This window comes from Sardina pilchardus, chromosome 5 (genome assembly GCF_963854185.1).
Source record: "Sardina pilchardus chromosome 5, fSarPil1.1, whole genome shotgun sequence".
Lineage (NCBI taxonomy): Eukaryota > Metazoa > Chordata > Actinopteri > Clupeiformes > Clupeidae > Sardina > Sardina pilchardus.
In genome coordinates, this window is record NC_084998.1 from 31,109,695 (window position 1) to 31,126,558 (window position 16,864).

Consider the following 16,864-nt stretch of genomic DNA (forward strand, 5'->3'; position numbering starts at 1 on the left):
AGGCGAATGCTTTCAGTTTGATTGGTTTTATTCTGAGGGTTTTTTTTTTTTCAACAGGTGCAACTTTGGTGTTTGCAAATGTTTTGTGAGAAATTGACTTTGTCATGCACAGGACATTGCCTCTATCAGATTGGGATGGGAGGTTAAGCAATCAGAGATATTGTTATCAAGACAGGCAATCTTTCACCCCAAACTACTTTCAGGTTTCTGTTGCCAGTCTACAGTGTTCTATTCAACAAATGTCCAAAATCCAGACAAAGCATGGCTCATGCATAGACATGCATACATTATTCAGATTTTCTAACTGGAAATTTGCATATACTGTATCATTATTCAGATTGATGTGACCTAGACTTATTTCAACCTTTTTTCATGGCCATTCATCTCAGGATATTATCAATTTGACAGCCTTTAACTCTAACATAGTAAAATGTACAACATCCATGGTGCTGAAACAGAATGACTTTTGACATTTCAAGTTTGAATACATAAAATGCCTGTAATTTACTGCGATCTGAATCCAAATGAGCATCAATCGGCTGGGTCTCGTTTGGCCTCGTCTCTCTGCACCCCGGGCCGGAGATGAAGTCGTCTCTGCGCCGAGAACGAGAAGAGACAGCTGGCCATGTCTGGCACCCTCTTTCTCACTCCCTGCTTCCAGCTGAGAAGAATAGCCTGCCTCTCCATTTCTGCGACACCTCAAGGATAATTATCCCCGGCTCTGTAAATGAGTTTTCATCGCAGGGAGACTCTCCTCTGGCGCTTCTCAGCACTTCCTCTACTGTCCTTCTGTCGTCTTCTTCACACTCCCCCCTCTCCTCCAAATCTGAAGCAGAGTGAGGAGGAAGCCATGATGCAACCACAGTGGATGTTACTGTATGATATGAGTGTGTGATATGATAGCCCAGGAATGCTCATGAGGGCTGTTAAGTCACCGCTACACCAACTAGCGCAAGATGAATGCTGTCTCCCATTCTTACAGCTAGTGCAGTTTCCTCTGCAGTAAGGGGAGCCTTCCAAGAGCTGTCTGTAATGGCAGATGCTCCACCAAAGCCCCTGATTAGACTGTGATTTCTATGTACACATTTGTCTTAAAGAGCTTTTCAGCTGGGCTTTGTTGGCTCCAACTGAATCATAAAGAGCATCAGGAGGCCCAGTAGTGTAGTAAAACCTCTCATAATAATGATAATGGTAATATGATCAACAGTCACAGGCTTTAATATTGACCCCGAAACACTGAAATTACATCTTACATAAAGTGAAATACAATAAAGCCAGGCTTTAGGGACCAAATCCACCCAGTGACATGTAGGTTAATCATATTGATTTATAGGGTTACAAGGAGGGTCTATTGCAACTGTCCACCAGGAGGTGCTCTTGAGTTTCATATGCTTCCTAATTGAGCTCAATGATATCAGCTCCTGAGTTCCCTGGGCTGCACAGCAGCATATGGTTCATCTCTTGACCTTTACAGGGACATCATTTGGTTAACTGATACCTGAACTGGCTGTTGAGGATCATAAATCAAGCACCTGCAATGCAATGGTGAAGGAGTCTTTCAAGAAAATGATAATGAAACACATCAATTTGATCTGCCCGATATATGATTACCTCAACTGTCAGCAAAATGCTGTAAATAACTATGATATATGATTCATGCCTTGTCCAAGGTTGTAGTAGTCCCAAGTAGCTTCATTAGTATGTGCAATCGTCCCTGACAGAACATGAGCATAAAAGTAATAATATCCTATTTATTCATACCCACACACACACACACACCTCCCTGTCCCTATCTCTTTTCCTGATTTAGCCTCTGTGTGCATACATGCGTGTGCATATGTGTGTGTGTGTGTGTGTGTGTGTGTGTGTGTGTGTGTGTGTGTGTGTGTGTGTGTGTGTGTGTGTGTGTGTGTGTGTGTGTGTGTGTACATGTGTAAAAGACAGAATGAGAACCACAATGATGGTGATTAGGTCAGAGAAGAGAAAAGAAACCTAGTGGATTGATTTCAAAAGAGAGCAGTATTGAGCAGGTGTCCCAGGGGGGCCTGAGGTTACTACAGAGCCTAGGAGAGGTGGTGCGTGTGTATGAGCATGTGTGTGTGTGTGTGTGTGTGTGTGTGTGTGTGGTAGTAGCAGTAGTGTATGGAGCCTTAAGAACAAAGCCTCTGCTTGGGTGATTATGCATGCCTGTAGGGCTGCCTGCCTAGAATTAATACTCTATAGTTGAATGGCTCAACTGTTACTGGGTAGATGGGGAACAGTTGGGGTTCGCGGTCAGAAATAATGTGATAAGAAGGAAAGAAAAAAACAGACAGACGAGAGGGAGAGCGAGAGAACGAGGGAGGGAGGGAGAGAGGGAGGGAGGAAGTGAAAGAGATGAAGGGAAGCCAACTGAGATGAAAAAATGATTCGGAGCTCCCCCTGCCCCCTCACATCTCTCTTGGGAGCGAGGGAATACGGCAAACAGAGGGAAGAAATCAACAGAGAGAGAGAGAGAGAGAGAGAGAGAGAGAGAGAGAGGTTGACTGTGTCTGTGATTACGACCCTGGCTTAGCCGAGACCCACAGCCTCCTCAGCCACCGAGCCAGAGGAAGCACCAGAGGAGGGGTGGGGGGAACAGAGAGAGGCGAGGAGCATGTTTCAGGGGTTGCCAGCGAATCGTCTCCATCCCTTTGTGAAAAGGCAAGAGAGGAGGAGAGGCGCTTAAAAGGGAGAGAGAGCGAGAGAGAGAGAGACAGAAAGAGAGAGAGAGAACGCAAGACAGGGAGGAGGGTCAGGAGAAAAAAAAGGAAAGGGGAATCAATTAACTTCAAGACTTCCGAGGGACGTCAGGCTTGTTTTTTTCCCTCTCTTCTTTTTCAATCTTACGCGAAGCAGACCTGTTCCACTGAATCCAGCCTTATCTCAACCCATTCGGAGTCTCCTGTTCTTCGGCTTCCTCTGATGTTATTCAAGCAGGCGCCGAGACGCTGACAAGTGCACAGAGAGATTTCGCTGATGGACGCAGCGCGGCTCGACAAAGTGTGGCTCCCGCGACCGAAACTGACATGGTGTCGACCCAGATTGACGAGGGGAGGGAATGACGAGACGACGCGGCGCTCCGGAAAACACTGACAGGCGCGCGCGGCTCCTCCAAGCACCGACGACGCAGGTAGACGGGCGCACACGCTGAGCTTCAAATCACCTTTCTGTCGTTGGCTCTCGCTCTCATCAATATCGCTCCATCTTCATTAGCTTTCTCAGCATCTGTAGGGCGCGACACGTCCATCTGTCACAAGTGCAGAAGTAGTTTACCAGGTTTTCCGTGAGCATCCATTTTTTTTGTGTGTGTGTGCTCTACGCAGGAACAAAAAGAAGTTTAGTTTTATTATTCACTGTTGCATTTTTTGACATTTTGCTCTTTTATACAAGGGACTGTTTACACCTAGTCTGTTATTGTTACAGATTGATACTGTGATCCAATTGAAACACAGGGTGTTTTCCTGTGTTCTGAGATAGAACTTGTACTTGATTTGAACCTCTTTTGATGTTTTTTTTATATATCAAATTACAGCATACATAGAGAAGCTTGGCACTGACAGTAGAGCATTCTCCTATTTTGTACACAGTGTTCTATTGATGCCAAAATTAGAAAAAGCCATAGCATTTGCCATGACAGGCGGTTTAACTTTACAGACTGCCGAGGAGAGCCATATTTAATCTGTCACCAAAAGCAACAGCGTAATGAAGATGAATGCCTCCTGCCACCTGCAAGGGTGCATGGTGTGCCAGTAAAGGCACACTCATAGGGGGGGTGGGGGGGTACCGTGTGAGGTACACATCCACTCGGCGGAGAGCTGGGGGTTTGGGGGAGGGGGAGGGGAGGCAGGCTTTCAAAGAGACTCCCAGTTAGGTCCAGAGAGCCAGGCGAGGAGGGAGGGGAGAGGGGAGAGGGGAGGAGGGGGTGATCAGACGAGAGGAGACACACACAGCAGCAGCACATCTGTCAGTGTTCCTGGACACGCTCAGGAGACACAGGGGCTACGCGCCTCCCGCAACATCGCTGAGGCGCAGACGTGACACACGCAAGGAGACACACACATTCTTACACACACACACACACACACACACACATATATACATACTCAGGAGGACGAGTGGACTTCAAACAGAGAAGAAGGTGGAGTCCCCCGCGAGCTGAAGTCCCCCTGCTTGGCGTCCACACGCGCGCGTCACCTGGGGAACCGGGAGAGGGAGCGACCGAGAGCGGTCGTGAGAACAGAAAAAAGGGAGAAGGAACAGTAAACAAAAGAAAGAAAAAAGAGAAAGGAATAAGGGGAGCGACAGCGCGGAGAGAGGAGAGCTCCCGGGCGGAAGCCCCCAGCGTTCTGGGCAAGGGGACACCCCCCCACCCTTTGGCAGAGACGGAGAGAGGGAGAGTCGGGGCGCGTTCCCCCCTCTCCTTCTCGACCCTGCACGCTGACAGGCTGGCCGCCGGCACGGCCATGGCGTTCACCTTCGCGGCCTTCTGCTACATGCTAACGCTCGTGCTCTGCGCCGCGCTCATCTTCTTCGTCATCTGGCAGGTGAGTGTGTGTAGCGCTGCCCACCTGAAGTTTCACACACACACACACACACACACACACACACACACACACACACACAAATGTCATTTTGAAATACACACCCGATGCATATGCAATGTGTGCAACATACTCATTCACATTTAGAAAAATGCAGTGGCACAGATGAATCACTGAAAGAGTATTCTATAGATGGCTATTTGCTGCTTCAGGAAAGTAAAATAGCTAAAAGGAAAAAATGTATATGTATGAAAGTTCACGGGGACATGACCTGTCAGGCAAAACTGATGTTGACAAAAAATACTTTATCCAATGTGTGTATGTGTGTATGTGTGTGTACAGCATACAGAGTGTATTGTGTGTGTGTGTGTGTGTGACTGTCTCGTCCCCTTCACCTGTATATGAATCAGTTTAAGAGTGTGAGTTGGTGTCATCTTGGCCATGACGGTGTCAGCGTGTGTGAGCAGCAGCCGGAGATGAGTCAGTGTCTCGGTGTGATGGGAGCCAGACTCCAGCCTCCTTTAAATAAGCGCATCTGAAATAACCAGGCTCAAAGTCATAAGTACACCTCAAACTATGACTAGCACAACATGGATCGATATCAGCACAGGAATCAGAAACTTAGAGCAGAGGAATGTGACAGCAACGGAGAGAGAGAGAGAGGGAGAGAGAGAGAGGGAGGGAGAGAGGAAGAGAAGAGAGAGAGAGGGAGGGAGAGAGGAAGAGGAAGAGAGAAAACAAGCAAACAAACAAACAAACAAACAACAAATAAGAAACAGTGAGCAAGATATCACAGCAGCCGTCTTCCCTCCTACAGTCTGCAGAGTAATGAATGAAATGTCCAGAGGTGTCTCTGGGGATGGCAGACTGGAGAATAATCTGTATTCTGCTTGTCTACATCTGAAGACGCATCCAGACATCCGCCATGAGACCTCTCACCCTCTCTCTCTCTCTTTCTCTCTATCTATCTATTTGGACCCTCCCACCCTCTGAGTGTCTGTGCTTTTGTTGAAGCAGGGTTTTCATTGGCCCTGGGGGTTTGGCGTAGAGGGAGTTTCTTGACCATTGAGGAATATAGGCATGAAATGACGGCGCTTTGACTAATGGGCGAGGTGGGAGAAAAATCTAAATATGAGTCACTTGGAATGGGAGTAGAAGTGTGAGAAAGCAAGGGATAAAGGACAGGAGAGAGAACGAGAGGAACGAGGGAGATAGAGGAAAGATGGAGAGGGAGGGAGTGAATGTGTCCGTCTGTCGTGTTATTGAGAATGCTTATCAAACTCTAATTTACTTGCAGGCCCCCATCCCCCCTTTCAAGCCATCACCCCCCCCCCCCACCCCCAGTCTCCCAGCGCTACTCCTCACCCTCACTGCTGAACCCCCCACCATTACTGTAGCTCTCCCAGCCAATCAGACACACTAGTCACTTCTATAGTAACCATGGTGCTCGCTTAAGGGCTCCACAGATCACCATGGAAACTGCATCTGTTTACATAGCTGTATAAAAATAAGAGGGTGATATAGAGTATAGAGCTATGTGTGCAAAAAGGGGAAACGGAGAGGGAAAAAAAGGACAGCTTGTTGAGATTGGGGGCCTGTGTTAAAATAAAAGGGTAGGTCTACATTTGTGTCATGAGAGAGAGAGAGAGAGAGAGAGAGAGAGAGAGAGAGAGAGAGAGAGAGAGAGAGAGATGAAGGGGAAGTAGGGAACCCTTTGTTCAGCCTGTGCATACTTCAGAGGGAGGAAAACAGTCCGGCCCCTTTTTGTGCCGGTTTGAGCAATTTGTGTATAATCATCAAAATTTTCACTGCCTTGAAGCCCTAAAAAAACTGCTCATTAAGGGTAGAGTTAGCGATGCTACACTTCCGCTTCAGAACACTTCAAAAAAAAAATCTGGAAGAACTCTACCAAGTCATGCTTGTTTATTTACATCCAGGCTATATGTTCAGAGGATAAAAAGCAGCCACTCATCTCTGTGTTTGCCCCTGGCTGTGTATACTGGATAATAAGCAAATAAAAGAAACGCAAACAAGGTGACCTCCCAAGGCCTAACCAATAAGGACAATGAAGTGCCTGTCAATCAAATGTGTTAGCCGAGGCAGCGAGATGCCATGTGCACAAATGGGGGGACTCTGGGGAAAGACTGAAGCCAAAGTGAGGGTGTGACGTTGTATTTCCTTGACTGTCAGGGTTCAAAACAGATAACTTCTGCCCGTATCGCTGATTCCACCTTACCATGGCTATCATCGAAAGCTAACTCCTGACACGCACCACTCTCTCTCTCTCTCTCTCTCTCTCTCTCATTCTCTCTCATAGATCATTGCCTTCGACGAGCTCCGTACAGATTTCAAGAACCCCATCGACCAGAGCAACCCAACCAGAGCAGTAAGGCCATTCACAGACACACCACACAGACACACGCTTCAGCTGCTGCACTTGAGATATGAGCAATGTGATTCAGGTGTATGCATGCCAACACATAGGCTCAAGCAAACCTGTACAGACATACTGTACACACACACACACACACACACACACACACACACACACACACACACACACACACACACACAAAGCATAGTTTCAAATGCATCTCAATGTTCCCTACAAAGTGAATCAGATTGATGTGTTTGATGATTGATTTGATGAATCTGAAATACATGAATCATTTTGTCTTTCTGTGATCTAGAGGGAGCGAATCCTGAATATAGAGAGAATCTGCAACCTGCTGAGGAGGGTAAGAGAAGGATGGGGAGAGGAGAGGAGAGGAGAGGGGAGAGTCCGGGAACATTTCAATGTGTCTATTTTGAGGACTGTGACTGATTGATTTATGTCCTCCCTCTCGGTCCATGGCATGCACACATAATCATTATCTCTCTCTCTCTCTCCCTCTCTCTCTCTCCCTGTGCCAATCTAACTCTCTCAGTTGGTGGTTCCAGAATATTCCATTCACGGCCTGTTCTGCTTGATGTTCATGTGTGCTGGAGAGTGGGTCACCCTGGGTCTGAACATCCCCCTGCTCTTCTATCATCTCTGGAGGTAGGCAGCCAGCTATCATGGTGTGTGTGTGTGTGCGTGTGCGTGTGCGTGTGCGTGTGCGTGTGCGTGTGTGTGTGTGTGTGTGTGTGTGTGTGTGTGTGTGTGTGTGTGTGTGTGTGTGTGTATTCTATTGCATTCACAGGTGAAGAGGTTTTATGTAGTATTGGGGCAGTTAGCGATCAAAAATGTCACATACATGGCTTTGTAAGAATGGATGCTTTCAGTGGCATACTGTGGCAAATCAATAATTGAGGATGCCATCCTTTGCTGGGTCCATGCCATTTTGGGTTTATGCATGATGGTTACATATGCTATAGGGACTTTCTATCTGTCACCCTATCATATTCTTACATCTCTCTTCCTGTTCTTTTCTTCCCGTGATAAAACCGCTCAAAGGTTTTTCCACCGGCCGGCTGATGGTTCGGAGGTGATGTATGACCCTGTGAGTGTCATGAACGCAGACATCCTAAACTACTGCCAAAAAGAGTCCTGGTGTAAATTGGGCTTCTACCTGCTCTCTTTCTTCTACTATCTGTACAGGTGAGTTCATCTCGAGTGAAGCTTTCAACCATAAGTGGTCATTTTCCATGGATCTCTACAATACACTCACTGTAGCGTTTTTATCCTTTCCCTCTTTTTTTAGTATGGTCGATGCTTTGGTGAGCTTCTAAAACCCAAAGCTGAGTTAAAACAAGAACCACAAAAACAACAACAACAACAACAACCACAACAACACCAACAGCAAAAAGGATGACAGCCGCAACAATAACGCAACACCAGAGGACAACAATACCACGGGTTTTGGAAGAGCAACGCTGCACACACGTCTTCTTCAATCATCACACCATCAGAAAACTCTTGTTCAACTCCTCCTCACGTCTCTCCTGTGGACATGGTCTGGAAGATAGTGAATTAACATAAATCAACGTGGAGAAAAAAAAAACAATCATTGTGAGAGCAAAGAAATGAAGGAGTCTTTGCTGAGCCAGCTCAGACACTGCCATTGGATGACTTGAGAGAGTGAGAGATGGAGATGGAGTTGAAGAGGAAGAGAGAGAGGAAGAGGAGAGAGAGATGGAGGGATGAAAGGAGATGGAGGAGGAGGAGGCAGCGTGTTTTGTAACACAGTTTCACTTTTTAAGGGCTGCTGGACCTGTGCTGCTCAAAACCACTTGGGTTTCACAGACTGAGCTGAGGCACAAGTGTGAACTGCAAAAATATCCTGTTACATAAAACTTAATATTGATGTTACGTTTCAGTATACTTCTGTTCAACTCCATGCTATGTTAAAAGAAGAAAACATTTGTGAGATGCACAATCCTTATTTAGTTGAGATACTGTAATACTCATATACTATTTCAATAGTTGTGGTAGATTCTTTGAACCCTGATGATATTGGTAGGTAGCTGTATTTAAATACTGATGACATTGTTTAACTGTAGAGTTTTGATCAGAAGTGGTACTACCTGTGCTCTTTTAGACAAAGAAAACCGCACAAACAATATCTTACTACTTCAGAATACAGGAGAGATACGTTTACATTTAATTCCATGGCTATTAAGCAATGAGGGTCAAGCAAGGCCGAGAAAACTGTTGGATAAAAAGCAGTGTGCTTCTGATATCACAGACTAAGAGGATTTGACTGAGTGTGTTTATCTGGTGTGTCGAGCTTTCTCGCAGAGTCTATGGAATTCGGCAGGCGGTCACTTTAACACTGTGTGGAAGCCGGGCGATACCTGTAAGAGTGAGGTTGAACTTGAGATTGAGGGCAAGCTCTCGCTACCCCCTCGAGGAGAGCGGGCCAATTTGACCTCGCACCCCGTCCGAGCTCGAGAGTTCAGTAGTGCAGATAAAGAGGTGCACGTTCGCCGGAGACGGAATTAATTTCATCCTGAGCGAGCGAGCCCAGTGGGGAGGGGGGGGGGGGGCAGTGTTGGGGGGTTGCTGAAGACGATGTTCTGAGTGTTACAGAAAAGGTCTTAAATGGTAGTCTGGGGAAACAACACAGGGCCATGGCCACAGTGTGCACCTGATATGAAAACAGAAGCTTCCAGAAGCGTGACAGAGTAGCCTAAGCAGTGAGTGAGCCCCCTATGGCGTCAAATGGACAGAGCTGCCTAGGCTATATATACCCCCGGGAGACTCTGGCAGCCAGAATGTCGGCCGTCACATTATACCACCATATAGGCTTTGCCTTAGGCCTCATGCTAGCTCCCTTGCCGCCATTACAGCCAGTCCATATGTCCATTTGTCTGCTCCTCTAGGTTGATCACCACTGCTGGCACACTGTGGTTTTAAAAAAAGTATATAAAATGTAGAAACGAATTTCATTATTTCAGCTGCTCCAATTTGTTCTTATAAAGTGATTCCAACTTGGCCGACGAATGAGCTCATTTAGAGCTCATTTTAAAAATCATATATTTATTCATTTCTTTACTTATTATTTGTGCTGTGTTGCCTCTGATGAGAATGAAGCATGCCTCCTAATTTGAGAGACTGACACCCTTGAACTATTTCAATGAGCCTTTGTCATGACTCATGGACAATCGCTACAAGCACAAGATAGGGGTTAGAGGGGGAGGACAGTGGAGCTGAGGCGCCATTTTTTGGGCATCATTCCTGAATGTCATATTTATATGAAGAAAATGCAGTATCTATATTTAAAGAGAGCCAACTTGTATCTGTCTTTTATACATACATTCATCACTGTATGCTACAGTATCTTTGTCGATGCGCTAGTTTGTATTCAATAGAATACAGTATACTATATACAGAAAAGCAATTCCACATTACGACAATAAAACATCGATGTGGCAACAGTGCTGAGTACTGTCTCTGTTTGTTGCCAACGCAAAATTTTCATTCAATTAGACATACATATGGATAAACGTGTTTATTTACACTAAGTGGAAATGTGGATGTCCTTGTCGACATGAAAGGAAAGAGAGGGGAATTCTCCAAAGAGGAAAACAGAGAAGGGAATTTGAAACAAGATAGCCTACTCTGCCTCAACGATGAGAACAGGAAGACATCCACAGAATCTGTTGGCAGCCCAGACAATAGCAATATAGACTTTGTGTGTGAATCAAAGTGAAAGAAATAGAAGGGGGCATGATTGGTGGCACACACACACACACACACACACACACACACACACACACACACACACACACAACCTCACACAGACTGCATCTCATTCTCTGCTGTCTCCATGGCAACCAAACTGTGTTAGAGTCTTATTGACTCGCTACTCTGTCCCCTTCACACTGTGTTTCTCTCTCTCTCTCTCTCTTTGTCGATCTCTGCCATGCCATTTCCTTCCCTTTTCATTCCCATGCCTTCTGAAACAGTACCAAGCAAACATGAGTCCAAAAGACACTTCAGTTGAATGACAGTGGAGCAAAGGCATTTGCCAAAGCTTGCGAAAGCAATTTGCTATGAAAATGGAGCACTAAATTGGAACACCACGTAAATAAATAAATAACACGATTATGATGCTGCAAAAAAACAACAATATGAGTAAAATGTTTCTATGCTCCACATCTTGTACCATGTTTTGGATTTGTATCCAAAATAATCCAAATATGACTACACAGTATGAACAGGTCTATGAGCCATCCTCCCTCTCTGTCTCTCTCACCAAATTCAGTTGTCCCTCTCACTGCTCTGTACCTCCAGAGAGATGTTGCCATGGAAACTGGTTACAATTGATAACTTTGCAACATGAGTGAGCTATTGACATATGCTGGCACTTACAAGGATATGGAGACACCAAAGACACAGACAAAACAGACAGACAGACAGACAGAGAGAGAGAGAGAGAGAGAGAGAGAGAGAGAGAGAAGACAAGATGCGACAAAATAGTTTACCAAAGAATAAATAGTCCATTGATTTATGGCATGCTTGGCCAACCAAATTATTGCTTGTGACGCTAAACATTTAATTCCATTTTTTACAACAGCACTGAATGTCTGCATTAAAGAACAAATCACCCTTCTTTCCTCACATAAACATTAGAAATATTCGTGTTATTACAACTACTACTACTGCATACTTTTGGGTTTGCTGTTGACAAATAACTTAGGCCTGTATAATAACCTCTTTTGAATTCAATTGTTGTACATCACCATCAAATGACAAACAACCTGTGAGGGAAGGTGCTGCTTCCACATGCTTGGTCTGAGGTGTGAGAGTAATTCATAAAACATACAGACGGCTCTTATGACCCAGATAAGCAGGAGCTGCACCGAAAGTGGAGAGCAACACAGAGCGAAGCCTCTTTCATGTTTTTTGTAGGATAAAGGCCACTACTGTACTTATGACAGAGGCGGTGGTGTCTCTCGCTCTAACATGCAGAAAGGCTGTGGAGAGCTGAAGACAAAGTGTACAGATGCGTACTCGCACACGTAGGCTACAAACACACACAGACACACACAGACACACAGACACAGACACACACACAGACACACACACACACACACACACACACACACACACACACACACACACACACACACACACACACACACACACACACACACACACACACACACACACACACACACACTTTCAACACAGTGATATGAGGTCTTGAACTCATTAACGTTAGCCCCAATTTTAAATTCAAAATATTGCCTGGGATGTGAACAATTTATAGCATGTGTTGCCAGTTGAATTATAAATGCAGGGCATACATATGTGCGTTCTTGTGTGTCTCGTTCTTCAATGTATGGATGGATGCACAAACTAAACTCAGAGGACCAATAGGGAGAAGAGGTAAATGGCTACAGTTCACAAGTGAGGAAGGCAATGGAGGGAGGAATGAATTATAGATCACAGGGTACATCAGATAATTATACCTGACCAGGGACCAGATAAGACCAGGGCTGATAGAGAAAGGATGGGTGGAGGAGAGAGTTGACAGAGAGACCAGGCTGGCTGCGATAGAGAGGATGAAAAATGAGGGAAATTTAAATACAGCAAAATGTGTTGAGAGATCAGTAAAAAGATCTCTCAGAGAGGGACCTTTACGATCAGAGAGGAAAAACCTCAGAATACAAAAGAATGAGGCATCTTGAAATAACAAACGGCAAAATCTTCAATTATGAATGTGATAATTCTACTATACATGTTCTGATACATCTGGCTTGTGTGAGTTTGTCTGAGTTGCTTGGGGGCATGACTGAAATTAAATTTCACCAAAAATGTGTCCATGTCAGCTTTATAATCCCAGGGGGCAATTGATTTACAACAGATGTGAACATTAACATCAATGAACATTAGACACAAGATGGACCATAAAAATGAAACTGTTGCATATTAGAACACGACAAAAACACATCCAAACACATTAACTAGGTTATTATCAGCTAATCAATTCAATGGCTGACGAAATACTACACGCTTTGTCATGGAATGTGAGTACATTTGTACTCACACGCAGCTGGAACCGTGCCAGAGGGAAAGATTTGCATTTGTGGATGATGTTGGTCTGGAATTATGCCATACAACTATCCGTAACCTGTTTGTCACAACACACAGCATACATCAGACTAGCTTATCTTATATTCATTTTAACATTTTCTTTTTAGAGCATTGACATGTCTGACACTTATAGTATAACAACAACAAATTATGTAATTACATAAGACATAAAACATTTTTTTAACAGTAAGATCTCAACTACTGTGATACCACCATCAGTGACAATGTGATGACTAAAAATCACACTTGTTAAAATAATACAGAGATAGTGTAAAAACGCTTGGCAACTGCAGCTGTCCTCTGTAGCATTTTGGCTCATTGCAGTGCTGTGAAATTGAACACTGAAGCAGGTGTAGGGGATGGGAACTGTGTGCTATACAGAATGTTATGAAGGACATTAGCAAATCCTGACACACAGACACACACACACACACACACACACACACACACACACACACACACACACACACACACACACACACACACACACACACAGAGAGAGAGAGAGAGACATACACAGACCACACCACAAACATACATGTGATGACTTCTTGCCAGACTTTCACAAAAGAGAGGGGGGAAAACACACTGTTGAAATATACATTGAATAGAACGCAAAATGGCTAAACACACACAGATGCACACAAGGATGCACACAGTGCACCTTCAGGGGAAAAAAATGGGTGCCATGGCAACAGGCGCGAGCATCTGCAAGCGTTACTGTAGCAATCACCAAGTGAAAGGGATGAGGAGGGGAGGGGAGAGAGGTGTCATTATTGACTGAGTGATCCATGAGGAAGGGAGGGGGGGCTAGAGAAGCAGGAAATTATTAAATATGGTTCTATAATGCATTCAGAGCAAATTGCTGCACTTGTCTAGTCAGAAAACATATGTCTCTTTCTGTGGTTTGTGGAGTTGAATGAAACATAGATTTGAATTTTGGATTGGTCTCTCCCATCTTATTGTAGACATGAAGTCTGACATGAAATACTGTAGCCTATATCAGATGAACATCAATAACAACAGAATGGTGGGTTACAGCAATGACATCTGCAGCTAAAAAGATCCAAATATGTTCAGCATTGAATGGTGAGAAGGATGTTGGCAAGCTAATGTGTCTCTTTTATGCAAATGAGACATCACATTTCATGTCATCAATGGTCTAATCAGGGAAAAAATACAAGTGAATACTGTTGAAGTGGTTTAGCTATCGTTTTAGACTGGCATAAAAATTCACTTCCCAAGTGCTCAAGCTGAAGCATAATATCAGACAGAACCCTTTGGAGTGCATTTCCCAAAGTCACTGTAGCTGGTACTAATGTGAACGCTGAACACCCTGGCAATGTTCTGCCTCTTTTGCACCCCTGACACTGATGAATGCCCATTACCAGCTCTTATCTGCACTCGAAACACCCACACAAGCTGACTCACTCACAGATACACAGACACAGACAAGCACACACACTCACAGGAGGGAGCAGGAGACACACTAACATATGTACACACACACACACACACACACACACACACACACACACACAGAGAGAGAGAGAGAGAGAGAGAGAGAGAGAGCGAGAGAGAGACCTTTGAGTTGTAAAAGGAGCTTTAGTGCCACCTGGTGAGGTGTCTAGTAACTGTTTGATATTTTTTAACCTGAGTTTATTCGCATACTTAGCTTACTGTAGCCTACCCATATGCGTTATATCAGACATAGGGCTGCTTATTAGACAGGCTTACATAGGCAATCAGAGATATCTGTGCTAAATAGCCTATCAAAGTTGTGGGTCTGGACAGTCTCTCGTGGCAGATAACAGGCTATTTAGCATCTCCATTAAAGTTTCATACTTATTCATATTTATTTATGATACATTGCGAGATGGTATTGTGTGTGCCTCAGATAGCATCTTTAAAAAGCAGAAAAAGTGATATTTTCTTCAAATAAGAGTTGGCCTTGTGTAACGGCAGGTCCCATAATGCATTGCGGATGACATGCTGATGACCTAGCTAGCAATCCAAGAAGCAAGTTAGCAGGCGTCACAACACACCGTTCAATTTAACTTTTTGGAGGAAATAAACTAAAGGCCGGAGCTATGAGTAGTATGCGAACAATTTTAACTTCCACAGCACTTGTTGGTGCTGTCGGTATTGGTTACGCAATGTGGTCTGTTATATCGCCATCTGATGAAAGGAAAAGAGAAATATTGAAGGTAGGCTGTGCACTGCACCTTCAAAGAGATGTCCCATTACGTTCGCGCATCAAGCTGACATTAGCCTAATTGAATATCATTTTGACATTATTAAGCAACTCATTCATTATCTTACTATTTGTGGGATAGCCTATTTTTCATTAGAAAGTGAAGGGTATGCTTAGCTAAGTAACCTTACCAATGGCATTGACTGTAGCCTATGTTGCTGATGGTGCATGCGTTCTGTTTACATTTGGTTGGTATGCATGTTTTGTTCAGGGACACATGATGGGGGTTTGGTGTTCAAACGATAGTTTTCTACTGTGCTGTCCTCCTTATTCTTTGTTTATTCTGATGACCAGAATCTACCCGAATCAAACCCTGTGCGCATGGATGAGACTCGGAGACGGAACGCTCTGATGATGCAGGTGTTAAAAGACGCGTCTGAGAACCCGGACAACATTGCACGTGGATTTTCGCCTCCGAAGAATTGAACTGGTATCATGAGGAAAGGACTTGAACTCACGGTCCATAGTTGACCATTTGTGTGGGAAAAAGAAGCAGGCAAATTCTTCGTCGCCACCTAATTTAACCCAATTAAACTATTCCACAAAGCGTTAATTTCAGCAGCATCTGTCAAGATTTTTTTCTAAATAAGGGTATTGCATACAATGGTTAGTCTAACTTCACATGCTGTGCAGTAGGCTATGCAATATCCTAATTTTTGCTATTACAAACGTGCATTAATGTTGTAATAAATTGTGGTCTACAACAGCTATGGCTGTGGGACAATATTGTTAAAAGATTGTAAATAAAGGTGCATCTAAGATGCATGTAAATTAAGTCTGACAGGTGTGAGGAGCTGACCCTGAGTGTCCAGAGAGTCAAATGATCTATTGATGATTGATGAAGTGAGTGATGATTTAGATACACAATTCATCCAGGAGGAGTAATTCCAAGTACATGGTTCAGTGACAAACCTAACCTGACGAACCAAAAGTAGGTTTACTCAGAGTAAGTGGTAAACCTCCTAACAGAATAACTGTACGGCTTAATTTGCAAACAAATGCCATATGGACTTTGTAGGAGGTTTACACTTACGCTATTCATGGGTTTCATCAGGTCCCTTTCCACAGGTGTATTAATCAAGCACCACACACTTTGCATTCATAATCTGGTGCTTGATTTTATACACCTGTGGAAAGGGACCTGATGAAACCCATGAATACTAGTTACTCAGGGTTTTCACTATAAACCACACTGGAATACTCCGGTAGATTCGTCCAGGGTGTGAGAGTCTATCATTTATAGTTTCATATTTATTTAATTATGGCCAAGAGAGTGGAGTGAACAACTGAAATTTCCAGGGGTGCGTTTCATGTAGCGTTTATACGTCCTCCCTCGCTCCTCGATGCCTCGATCCTCACTGATCTACATAAAGAATGATGGGGGGGAAACAATGGGATAGTCTATCCAGTGTTAGTTATAGATCAGTGGGAACGCCCCTCGAGGATCGAGCATCGAGGATCGAGGAGGCATAATGAGAGGCACCCCAGGACTTCAGCTTAGAAGAATCAGGGCCCGTAACTTTT

At 44.4% G+C, this 16,864-nt stretch overlaps 2 protein-coding genes across 3 annotated transcripts; both read left to right on the forward strand.

The window, feature by feature from the left end:
* The first annotated feature begins 3,947 nt into the window (after positions 1–3,947).
* Positions 3,948–9,442, forward strand: cnih2 (cornichon family AMPA receptor auxiliary protein 2). 2 transcript variants are annotated; one of them, XM_062535743.1, is made up of 6 exons: positions 3,948–4,565; positions 6,880–6,948; positions 7,253–7,300; positions 7,490–7,602; positions 7,999–8,142; positions 8,218–9,442. In XM_062535743.1, the coding sequence occupies exons 1-6, from the start codon at positions 4,485–4,487 to the stop codon at positions 8,243–8,245; spliced, it is 483 nt and encodes a 160-aa protein (XP_062391727.1). In that variant the 5' UTR covers positions 3,948–4,484; the 3' UTR covers positions 8,246–9,442. The 2 variants fall into 2 exon arrangements, with proteins under 2 accessions (XP_062391727.1, XP_062391728.1); XM_062535744.1 differs by having other exon boundaries at positions 8,246–9,442.
* Positions 9,443–15,071: 5,629 nt separating this feature from the next.
* Positions 15,072–15,893, forward strand: LOC134079654 (ubiquinol-cytochrome-c reductase complex assembly factor 3). The gene is made up of 2 exons (XM_062535745.1): positions 15,072–15,293; positions 15,635–15,893. Exons 1-2 carry the CDS (start codon positions 15,177–15,179, stop codon positions 15,764–15,766), a joined length of 249 nt encoding a protein of 82 aa, XP_062391729.1. The 5' UTR covers positions 15,072–15,176; the 3' UTR covers positions 15,767–15,893.
* Positions 15,894–16,864: the final 971 nt, after the last annotated feature.